The 12,478-nt window shown below is 40.6% G+C and overlaps 1 protein-coding gene across 2 annotated transcripts in view; it reads left to right on the top strand.

The window, feature by feature from the left end:
• Positions 1-12,478, top strand: part of LOC123511237 (cell surface glycoprotein 1-like) — a 36,789-nt gene that overhangs the window by 3,470 nt on the left and 20,841 nt on the right. Inside the window, exon 1 of one of the 2 annotated variants that reach the window (XM_045266937.1) lies at positions 1-66. The exons of the other annotated variant lie outside the window; for it this stretch is intronic. Within the exon in view, the coding sequence (XP_045122872.1) occupies positions 36-66 (31 nt within the window). The 5' untranslated portion in view covers positions 1-35. The remainder of the gene's footprint in view (positions 67-12,478) is intronic. 2 annotated transcript variants of the gene reach the window in all.

Genomic DNA, 12,478 nt, shown 5'->3' with positions numbered 1-12,478 from the left:
ATATTCACGCAGGTGTTCGTAGTCAGAGGAAGTGTATGTCCTGTGCTGCACCAATGAGAGCCAAGGGTGAGTGTGACGTCATTATGAGCAGTGTTTGGGGGAGTTTGTGGTCCTAATGGTGACTGTTAGTTTAGGGAGTGTTGATACTGGAATGGTGAGAGTGAAAGTAACGGTGTGGAATGAGTGTTGCGTGGCCTTGAGGAAAGAGAATGTGGTTGGTTTTACTTTCTTTGCATCAGAGAGAGAGAGAGAGAGAGAGAGAATATCACAGGCTTGCATCTCGTTTTCTTTCCTATTATATCAACGGACGAAAATGGAAAGAGAGGCAAAATAATGAATTATGTAATATGCATCGCTCTCTGCAATGGTTATGAATGAAGGTTAGGTTAGAGTGTACTGTTTGTTCCTGCTTTGAGAGAGAGAGAGAGAGAGAGAGAGAGAGAGAGAGAGAGAGAGAGAGAGAGAGAGAAAGGAAGTCAACTGCATTCTCAAATATTTCCGCGTTCTATCTCCGCTCCTCTCAACAGCCGGAATTGGCCAGAGAGTTTTCGTGTTTCACTGACGAAAATGACCATGAAATCTGTACCAATGTATATGTAGTCCTTGGAAACAGTTCGTGAAAGAGTAATGGGCGTTTCAGAATCATTGCCTTAGAAAATATCCTTAATCTTTTCAATACTAGGACACATTTTTACTTTGAGTTTTGTATACGATTAGGGCATTTTTATTGACATTGGGAAAGGCCTATGGAGGCCATAAGATTGATAGCCACAGTCTTCACTTTTCAATACCCCCTCATAAGTTTCTGAAGGAGTATCAAATCACCAAATAGTAAGCAGAATGAATATGGAAACGCGTCATGTTACTGAAGTGGTTAAGTGTTCTAGTGTGTTCCATCGCCCGTGTCTTTCACACAAAAAAAAAAAAATAAATAAATAAAATAAATAAATAAATAAATAATAAAAAAAAAATAATAGAAGGAGAGAAATTCATACGTATTTGTTTATGTATTAGGCGTATTGAATAGCAAAAAAAAAAAAAAAAAGAATATATGAAAAGTTTCATTAAGGTGCCAGCTCCTAAACTGTTTCCCTGCTGTTTGGTACACATTTCCTTAATCACGAACCACTCCGGGACATCATATTTTGTTCCACAGCCGCCTCTGAGCACCATACGACCTAGAAAATCCAGACTCTATTATTTTTATACTCTTCTTTCTTGTGTACGCTTACAAAGACTCCGTACATTGCTTCTAGCGCTTTGATTTGTGACATATAAAAAAAAGTCAAAAGGCCAAAGGAGAGCTAGAATGTTTAGCCGCAGTGAGAAGAGTCATTGGTGGGAGCTGGTCCGTTCGAAGCTTTAGACCCGATGAGAGAGATAAACTGATAGAATGAAGAGATAAACAAATAAACCTACATAAATTATAAGTAAATGAACAAATGTTGAAATAGAATAAAATCAAAATTGTCAACAAAACAAATATGTAATTAAATAGATAAAGAAAAAATATGAATAGATAGGTAAATAAATATGTGAAAAAAAAAAAGAAGAAAGGAGAGCAAAGCGTGTCCTTGTAATGCATGTCTGTCTGTCTGTCTGTCTGTCTGTCCAACGAATCCTCAAACAAACAACATCGGAATGCATCATAACATCAACCCCGATGCTATAACCTTAGACAGACAAGTACACGTCATAACACTCTCCACAATAACAAGGGTGGCTGTATGGTTAGCTTAAGTTAGAAGGCGAACATAAGAGAGGTGTGTGCTGGTGGTGGTGGTGGTGGAGGAGGAAGGGAGTGGGAGTGGTGTGCGGCCCATGGTGTGTGTCTGGCATTGAGAAAGGTAGCGAGGGATGAATGACGAATGACTGTGCATGGTGGTGACGTGTGTGTGTGTGTGTGTGTGTGTGTGTGTGTGTGTATGTATGTGTGTATGTGTGTATGTGTGTGAAGGTTAAAGAAATATATGATCTAAGTCTCCAGGAACACAAAGAGATCATATTGTCATATCTGTCATAGTCTATGTCATAGAGAGTCGTAATTTATTGTTACTGGAATTACTGAGAAAACTAACGCCGTGTGTGTGTGTGTGTGTGTGTGTGTGTGTTCGTGTGCGTGCAGTTTCGTGCTCAGTGATTCGAATGCTTCCTGAAGCAGTGAACCAGTGACAAGTAATGGATCAAGTGTAGGGAAGAGAGAGAGAGAGAGAGAGAGAGAGAGTTTACTATGAACATATAAAAAAAGAAAAAGATAGAACACAAAAGACAGAAAACTTGTTGAGTACTACACGTCGCAGAATAAACTAAAGTGACATACAGTAAGATGGAAGTGATGCAGATAATGCGATGCTTGAGTTGCGCTTACCACAAACCACTGATGCAATAGAATAAGCATGAGACAGTGCCAACACTCCCATGAGCCACGCGGGGACAGCTGTGCGGCTCTGTGGTGCGTGCAGGTATTGCTGTGGCCTGGAGAGGGGATTGCGTGTTGAATCTTGACTCATAGCAGTTTTTAGCAGGAAAGGCAGCATTTCAAAACAGAGGCTTGTTCTGGCGTCATGGGCCTCTTTGCTAAGAAACAACTCGTACGTCAAGCCTTACAAAGCCACGTAGTCCACCAGTACACGCCCCTTCCCACGCCCTTGTGTCTATGATTCCTCCTCTTATAGTGAGACCGAGGTACTAATGAGCCTGTGTTCCCCTGAAGGGCGCCGCGGGAGGTCTGTTATTGCGGCTCTCAGACTTAACTGGTGCACTGCGTCGCCCTCAGATCTTTATTTTATTTGTTTTCCTTCCCGTCTTTCCGTCCCGGCTCACTACTGCCGCAGGCTCACGACGCGGCCACGGCGAGAGGTCCCTGGCTCAGACGGCGTAATGTTGTGTCTGTATTGAGGCACCAAGTACGGTTGAGGTTATCCTAATTATTAAATATATAAGAGAGAAAAGAGGATATCTGGAAATAGAAACGTGATTTAATGACTGGACTTTTCCTTTCAGACCTCCTTTCCAGACATCTCATTTTTAACTATTGAACTTTCTCTCTGTCTGTCTGTCTGTCTGTCTGTCAGTCTGTCTGTCTGTCTGTCTGTCTGTTTGTCTGTCTCTCTCTCTCTCTCTCTCTCTCTCTCTCTCTCTCTCTCTCTCTCTCTGGGCACACGAATGACTTAAAACCGTATAGCTTGAGAACCCTTTGTGGAAAATTGGAAATATAAATATTGTATATATAAAAATAGTCAAATAGGGACATAAAATTGTAGTGTGAGTAGAAATAATAGGTCAAGGTTGCAGAGAGAGAGAGAGAGAGAGAGAGAGAGAGAGAGAGAGAGAGAGAGAGAGTCATGTTGTGGTTATGTTCATTGTTCATATTGACATACAGAGCCTCATTGTGAATTACCGTGTATGTGAGTGTGTGTGTGTATGGATGTGTGTGTGTGTGTGTGTGTGTGTGTGTGTGTGTGTGTGTGTGTGTGTATTTGGCGCCATGTTTGTTTGTCTGGTGCTGAACAGTCACAATAACACCCGGTATATCAGCAAGAGAGGGGATGTTTGGTGGGGTGGGGAGGGTATGGTTGGAGGGGTGTTAGGGGGAGGAGGTAGGGGGGAGATATGCCGAGTTACGCAACAAGACACGACCTTAGTACTGTTCACACGGCAATTGTTATTAGTTATTTTGTTTGCCTACTTTTATTTATTTATTTATTTTAATCTATTTTTAATCTATCCATTTTCATTTACCTATCTGTCTTTTATTTTCATTTATTTGTTTATTTTGTCATTTTGTTTCATTGTTCTATATTTTGTATGATGGTATGTATGATGTCTATAGTACAATAAGTATGTATTTATCTATTTTGCTGTTTCATTTATTTTTCATTTTTTTTATTGTACAGTAATTTTCAAAGATATATTTCGTGCTTTCATATTTGTTTCGTCTCTTAATACATTTCTTTTTCACTTCATTCGTCGTCTATTTTCATTTCCACATTTTCACGGTGTCTCTCATTACTTTTCATTCTTGCTTTTCTATACATTTTTCTTCTTTCCATTACACGAGGTATCTTTCCTTCACTGTTTCCTTTATACGTTTTTTTTTTTCTTTCTTTTCTCTCAGTGCTGTTTCATTTGAAGGTCTTTATTGTTTTCACTATAGTTTTACCGTTCTCTTAACTATTACGAATTCTCTTCCTTTCGTTTAGCAATGGAACAAAACAGTAAATAAGTGAATATCAACATAAATCACTTGCAATATCCTGTTTCTTCTCCCTACACGTAATTAAAAATCTAAAAAAAGCTAACAATACAGATGGAAAGACCTTAAAAATCTATATACCTTTATTTTCAACGACAATTTTCTTTTTGTCTACAAGTAACTAAAAAAAGAATAAAATGCTAAAAAAAACTAACAATACAAATGAAAAGACCTTAAAAATCTATATACCTTTTATTTTCAACGGCATTTTTAGTTTTGTCACCTTTTTTTTTCATATATCCTTTTAGTTTTAGTTTTTTTCTCACGCGTGTAACAACAGTGAGTCATCCGCGAGTTTTTTCTTTTTTTCCTTTTTTTCGACTCTTTCTTTTTTTCCGTTGGAGTGATTTATTGAGTGAGAGGAAGTTGTGTTTGTTGACGGATTTTGTTCATTATTTTGAATAGAGGAAGGGGTAATGGAGGGTGAGGCCGACGGAGGGTGGACTGGGGAGGAGGGGGATGGGGGAAGAGGAGGGTCAAAGGTTGGTGATAGTGATGGTGGTGGAGGAATGGTAAGAGAGGCAGGATGAGGTTACTGTTGCTGCTGCTGCTACTACTACTACTACTACTACTACTATTACTGTTGCTGCTGTTGCTGCTGCTGCTGCTGCTACTACTACTACTACTACTACTACTACTACTACTACTACTACTACTAATAATAATAATAATAATAATAATAATAATAATAATAATAATGATGATAATAATAATAATAATAATAATAATGACTAATAATGAAAATACTCACCACTCACATTACCATTACCACTACTTTTACTACTGTATTGCTTACACTAGTACTACCACCACTGCAAACCACCACCACCACCACCACCACCACCACCACCACCACCATTATTGTCACAAGGACATGAGTGTGGTCTGTCTTGTGGCGTGAAGACATTTGACTCGACACAAAAAGCACAGGAAGGAGCTGCTGATGATTCTTGTCCCTGTGTCTCCTGTGAGGGCTTTCCAAACTGGCATCAGCTTGTATTAAGAAAGACTTTGGTCTCTCACTACGACTATTTTCAAAAGCCACAGAGATGATTAGCCGGGGTCTCAAGCGTGTATCTCCAGTTGATGATGTAAAAATAACGTTTATCTGTAATGAGAACCGTAAAGCACCTTGTAAAAAGCGATGTAACTTCAAATAATGCCTTTAAATTTTGTGGAGTAGTGACAAAGATGAGATCCCTATTCAGAAACGCTTTGCTCTCACCATGACCACAGAGATGATTAGCGCGGTTTTCAAGAGTGTTTCTCAAGTTAATAAGGTAGAAGTCTTGTCACTCTGTCTCAAAAACACCTTAAAAACTCGTGAAAATTTATATAAAGTCTTTTGAAATAGTGAAGGTGAAGCAGAGGAGTATTTGAGAATAGGAGCCTGAGTTTCAGAATATGATCCCAAAGTACTACATAGATACAATGATACGCACAGGCAGTGAATGTTGTGAGGGACGCAAAGAAGTACTATTTGAGACTTCTTACGGAACAGTCCTGTCGCTATGTTTACAAATTGGTGGCCGGTGTTCACTTGATAACTCTTTAAGGATATCAACTGGGCAGGCGTGAGTGTTGGCTCTTCTAGACGTGAATCAGAAGAATTGTTATATTTGGACACTTAGTTGAGGAATAGTTATGCATCGTGAGTGTTGGGTTACCGAGTGTGGGTCAGAAGAGCACTCATACTGACTTTCCGGCGGAGGTTGTTTTCCTAACGGCCGTATTCAGAAACGTCTTCCCCTCTCAGAACAATTTTCCAAGGCCACAGAGACAACTAGCAGGGTTTTCAAGACAGTTTCTCCTTTAAAAAAATACTGAAAATCTTGACAATCTATCACCATAACCATGAAAATACTCCTAAAAACACGAGTATCTTTAAACTGTAGCCTTTTGGAAAGTAGTGATGGTGAGAGAGCAAAGCAGTACGACTATAGGTGTTTAAAAAGTTGCACTCGATTATTGAAAAGAAAACATGTAATAATGAAAAAGAGTTAAGTTATGTATTTAAAAAGGTGTGTGTGTGTGTGTGTGTGTGTTTCAATCATCACATATTCCGTATCAATTAACTGGTACCCATAATTCTGTTGTTCTGTCTCTATTTTGACCTGTTATCTGACGCTCTAGTGCAATAAACAGACTCAATCCAATCCAACGCAGCATAACAGAGCACAGTAACTCATGTGTTGTTGTTCTTCTTCCTCTTCTTCTTTTTCTTCTTCCTCTTCCTCTTCTTTTTCTTTTTCTTCTTCTTCCTCCTCCTCCTCCTCCTCCTCCTCCTCCTCCTCCTCCTCCTCCTCCTCCTCCTCCTCCTCCTCCTCCTCCTCCTCCTCCTCCTCCTCTTCCTCCTCCTCCTCCAGCCTTCATAATAACTACCGTCCTTCATCCAAATGCTCCTTGTCTCTATCATTATTGTTATCAAAGCTGGACATCCTTGTTATCCTCTTCCTCTTCCTCTTCCTCCCCCTCCACCTCATCCATCTTCTCCTCTCCTCCTCCTCCTCCTCCTCCTCCTCCTCCTCCTGGCTGGGGAAGAGGAGGATTAAGGAGGATTGCGTGGAAGAGGTGCACTAGACAGGTTCACACATAGGAAGCACACACACACACACACACACACACACACACACACACACACACACACACACACACATCAGTACATCAGTCACGCCCTCACGCCCACAATGCTTCAGGGACACACGCCCACACCACCACCATCACCACCACCACCACTACTACCACCATCACTACTACCACCACCACCACCACCACTCAGCTGTCCTTCATTACGCATTTCTATATCACATTGTTATTTTTCATATTTATTGGTTTATGTATTTATTTTTTTTTCCTTTTGATTTAATGTATTTCTTTCTCTGTAAAGTGTTCAAATGTGTCACTGTTTTCCATTTCTTGTCTTTGATGTAACATTGTTTTTTTTTCCTGTTTATTTATTTATTTTTCATTCCCAGTGAGGACAAAGGAGTAATTAGCGTGTGTGTGTGTGTGTGTGTGTGTGTGTGTGTGTGTGTGTGTGTGTGTGTGTGTTACAGTCACGTGCTCAGTATGAAATGTGTGCTACTGTGTTGTTTTGTTTCAGGGATATCCTCTCTCTCTCTCTCTCTCTCTCTCTCTCTCTCTCTCTCTCTCTCTCTCTCTCTCTCTCTCTCTCTCTCTCTCTCTCTCTCTCTCTCTCTCGTTCTGCTCTGATGCCTACGTCTAAAGTGATTTAATTTAATAATGATGATAGAAATGCTTGTAATTTTCAAGGTCAGCTGATCACAAGCACGTCACACCTCCCCCATCTCTCTCTCTCTCTCTCTCTCTCTCTCTCTCTCTCTGTTTTCCCGAATTCCCTATTCCTTTTTTATTCATTCTCTTTTCCTTTCCTTTCTTATCTATTTTCCTTTTCCCTCTCTTGCCGATCATCACCTCTCCTTTACATTCCCTCCTCTAGTTTTTTTTTTTTTTATTTATTCTCTTGCTCTTCCTCTTCTTTCGTTTTCTTCCTTGTGTTTCCCTTTTTTATCATCTACTCTATTTTTGCCTTTTTTTCTTTTTTCCATTTTTATTCATTTCCTATTTTGCTTAACCTTTTCCCTCTTCTCCTTTTTCTCTTCTCTTGTTTCTTTTTTCGTTCATTTGCCGTTCACTTCCTTTTTCCTCTCTTCCTTCTTCTTTTTCCCTTTTCTCCTTCCCTTTTCCACTCTCTTCCCTCTTGTCTGTTCCTTTATATTTTTCTCTCGTTCTTCTTCTTTATTATTTCTTTTCTTCCCTCTTTTCCTTTTCTTCTTTTCCTTCCTTTCCTGTTTCCTATTTCCCTTCTCTCGTACGTCGTCTCTCATTCCCTCCCCCCCATTTGGAATTTTTCTCTTCCCTATTTCCTCCATCCCCCTGTTTGTTATTTCCCTTTTCCCTTTGTGTCTGTCTCTCCTTCCCCCTTCCCCTCTCCCTTCCCCTCCCCCTTCACCTCCCTTCCCTTGTTGTCGCCTTTTTCCCTCTTCCCCTTTATGACTCGTCTCTCTCTCTCTCTCTCTCTCTCTCTCTCTCTCTCTCTCCTTTTGTCTATTTTGTTTTTGTTTTGTGTGTTTGTTTTTATTAATTTTCATCCATTGGTTTGGTTTTTCTTTTTTTGTTTCTTTCCTTCATTAGATTTGTTTCTTTTTTTTTTGTTTCTTTCTTTCCATTTGTTTGTATTTTCTCTTCCTTTTCTTTCATATTCTTTTCGTCTCATATTCTCGTCACACACACACACACACACACTCTCTCTCTCTCTCTCTCTCTCTCTCTCTCTCTCTCTCTCTCTCTCTCTATATATATATATATATATATATATATATATATATATATATACGCACATATATACACACCCTTCCGCCTAACACACACACACACACACACACACACACACACACACACACACACACACACACACACACACACACACACACACACACCCTATCACATAATACAAGCTTACATATCCATAAAGTTCTTTTTTATCTCTACATACACACACTTACATACACACACACACATACATACAAACTCCACCTCATTACATCACACACACACACACACACACACACACACACACACACACACACACACACACACACACACACACACACACACACACACACACACACACACACACACACACTCCCTTCCCTCCCTTTCTATTTATATGTATCCTCCCCTATCACATCTCCTATCCTTATACCTCCTACTCACCCCCAGCCTCCCCAAGCCCTCCCCTCTTCCTCCCATGCTTCCCCGTCATGACCTCATGCAAGGACAGTATGCGTGGTGATCCGTGAGGTGGCCAGCTGACCCTCACCTCGCCACCACCTGCAGCCAACTGTCGCACGGAGGTTTCCCAGGTGACGGCGACGCTGCTTCTTGATTCTTGATTCTTAACTTTTATTCACAAGATGTAATACATGTGAAAGAGACTGTTTTTGCACTTGGCCAGTCTTGCGAAAGAAATCATATATACATTGTTATTTTGGTTTCTATATTTACATACATGGAAATGGAAAGGACTAGGGTTTAATGCATGAGATTATGTACATTTCTATTTATTTAGCAATATCACAAAATTTTGGATGGGCACTTAGTGTTTCTGTTAGAATGTTCAGAAAGTGTTTTGCAAGGTCAGGTAGTGTTGGGTTCGATATATTGCACTTTTCACGGAGAGTGTTGCGACGCTGTTGTGGTGTTGGATGGGGACCTTGCTGAGTCGTCGGTATTCACAAACACTTCTATGCTTCATCTCTTCTGTTCTTCTGTTTCAAAACCTTTGATCTAAATTTACGTTGGCTTTTTAAGATTTTTTTTTACGGTTCTAGAGGCAGAGGGACATGATTCCTACTTTATTAACTGGAGAAACACTCATGAAAACCCCGCTAATCATCTCTGTGGCCTTGGAAAATAGTCGTGCTGAGAGAGCAAAGCGTTTCTGAATATAGGCCAGAGTAGAGAATAGTGACCATGTGTTGATGGTAGAGACCTTCTGCTTCTTCTTCTTCTTCTTCTTCTTCCTATCATCTCTATAGCATAAGTTTTTTTTTTTTTATTTATTTTTTATTTATTATTATTTTTTTTTATATCTAAGCCTCCTTGAGATATGTATATAGCACGTATCGGCCTTGCGTTTTTCATATAGAGTTTTTTCCTTCAATTTTTTTCCCCATTCTCCTTGACTTTCTCTCAGTTTCTTTCTTTTAGTGTCCCTCCCCTTCCCTCCTCCGCAACGCTCTGCATGTCCCCGGCACGTCACCTGACTCACGCAAACACTTCTGGCACTGTACTTCTTATATCCCTGAACTCTTTCTCGGCTCGTCACTCGTCACTGTTTATCTCAAGGGGCTTTTTTACACTCTCTTGCTTCATTATGTTCCCCGGTATGACGTATGTGTTTTACGATGCGATAATTGAGAAACTTGGCGCCCCACTCGTAAATCTCAGGCTGGGGCACTCTTTTATACTTTTGCAGGATGAGTTATGATGCTTTCCATGGTGTCTTCATCTTTATTTGTGACGAGAGTTTGTGGTTGACGATTTATTGCGAGTCAAGACATCAAGAGACTTACCCATGTTGTCTCTTCTAATTGTTATGTTCTTATGACTTTAGTGTTTCATAGTATACGATAACTGGTGGAACATCGTATACATCACACCCAGATCGCGGGCTGAGGCACTCTTTACAGTAACATTTGCTGAAAAGAGGAATAGATGTGAGCTTTCCTTCAGTGTATTCCAATATTCTTATGTGCGACTAGTTTGTGATTTAATGAGAGTGAAAGGGATGTGTTTTTTAGTGCGTCCATTGTATTAGTTACGTTATTGTATTTGTTCATAGAGTACCTTAATGGTGACATCACAGACAGGCCTGCTTGAACTGAAAATGGCTGGCGTGATGCAAAGCTTACTCCCCTTACACCGTGTCTCCTTCAATGCAGCAAGGTACAGTGCACACCTGCTGAATAAGAAGTGATGTTCAGGTGCGTGGAATTGATAAGCCATGAAAATACCTTGTTTTTATATTGAGATCTTGTCTCACCTACCGCTGACAGACCAACATACGTACACACCAGGTGAGATGAGGAATGATGTTCAGAGGCGTTGACTCAATTTGCTGTATTTCAAAGCCACTCATGCAGATCTAACTCGAAAAGCAATCGAATAGATAAATAAATTAACGAATAAGTAAATGAATAAGATAGAATAGATAAATGAAATAGATGAATAATAGATAAAATGGAAGATGCAATATAACTTCTAACACATCTTACTCTTCCTCCTTCATTGGACCTAATCAATCGAACAACAACAAGAACAACAACAACAACAACAACAACGACAACGACAACAACAACGACATCAATATCAACAACAACAACAACAACAATAAAACACCTGGCAGCAGGAACACGGCATGGCAGAGGAAGGAACACTAACACCTGCACGTGGTAGGGTGGGGCGTGGAGGGCATCAGCTCGGGGCCCGGGATAACCCACAACCCGTCAGGCAAAACTGGGTGGAATTTCTAAACTCCGTACTGGGGCATCCCGTGGAAAGTCCGGATGTAACCACCATAAGATCCTTTATTGAGGAATCCTATACATGGAGGAACGCCCTGCAAGCCTTCTGAAGGGTCCTCTGTCATGGACTTGCATCTAGAAGGATCCCTTTGTGTATCATGAAATTAATGGAAGGATGTTCTATGATTTTTTTATTTATTCTTTTATTTATTTCATTTATACCTTGTGGGCTTTTCACGGGAATTTATGGGCTAAAGGGGATACTTTTTTGGGGTACCTCCTATCTGTAAGCCCACCCGCTAGGAAACCGTTGTCCCGAGTGAGGAAACCCAACCTACACTCGGACCGTGGCCAGGATTCGAACCCGTGCGCTTGGAGATCCCTCGGACCCTAAAGCACGCATGGTACCATTATACCACAGCGGCCCCTTGAAAGTTTTTTTGCAAGAAGAAAAGAATACTAAAGGACAGTTACTTTTTGATGAGCTGAGGATGAAAGATAAAGAAGAATAGTGTGTGAAATGTGAAAGAAGAGAGAAAGTCAGCGGAGGAACTTAATGAATGGACAGAGCAGAGAAATAAGAAACGACATCAGGGAAGCACCGATACAAAGGCCAAGCTTCCTGACCTACCCTTGACCTCCCCTTACCTAACCTGACCTGAAATCGCCATACTGAAAAAAAAAAACATCATTAACATATCGCATACTAGACTAACTAACTATCGAACGAACGCACGAACGAACCAATTTACTAACTAACCAAACAAACACACACGTCACCATACATCAATTATCAGACCGTAACTCCAATGCGTCACACACACACACACACACACACACACACACACACACACACACACACACACACACACACACACAGACAAACACACATAACTTATAATCACTAACTCATCGACCTACCACATGCACACATCACGTCCAAAATTTACGCACTCCACGTGATACGCAGCAGGAATGAAGAGAGAGAGAGAGAGAGAGAGAGAGAGAGAGAGAGAGAGAGAGAAATACAGGAGGAAAAATATTTATGTCCGCCATTGCTTAGTTTAACATACGACTAACCATCACGAAACGCGCCACTTGTAACCTTGACCGCCACCACAACTGTCTACAATTTTCCCGCCATAACACTCCCTCCCCCATCATCACACCCCCT

The sequence above is a fragment of the Portunus trituberculatus genome, chromosome 31 (genome assembly GCF_017591435.1).
Source record: "Portunus trituberculatus isolate SZX2019 chromosome 31, ASM1759143v1, whole genome shotgun sequence".
Taxonomy (NCBI): Eukaryota; Metazoa; Arthropoda; class Malacostraca; order Decapoda; family Portunidae; genus Portunus; species Portunus trituberculatus.
The sequence above is the reverse complement of the archived record's forward strand: the minus strand, read 5'-3'. Positions and strand labels throughout refer to the sequence as shown.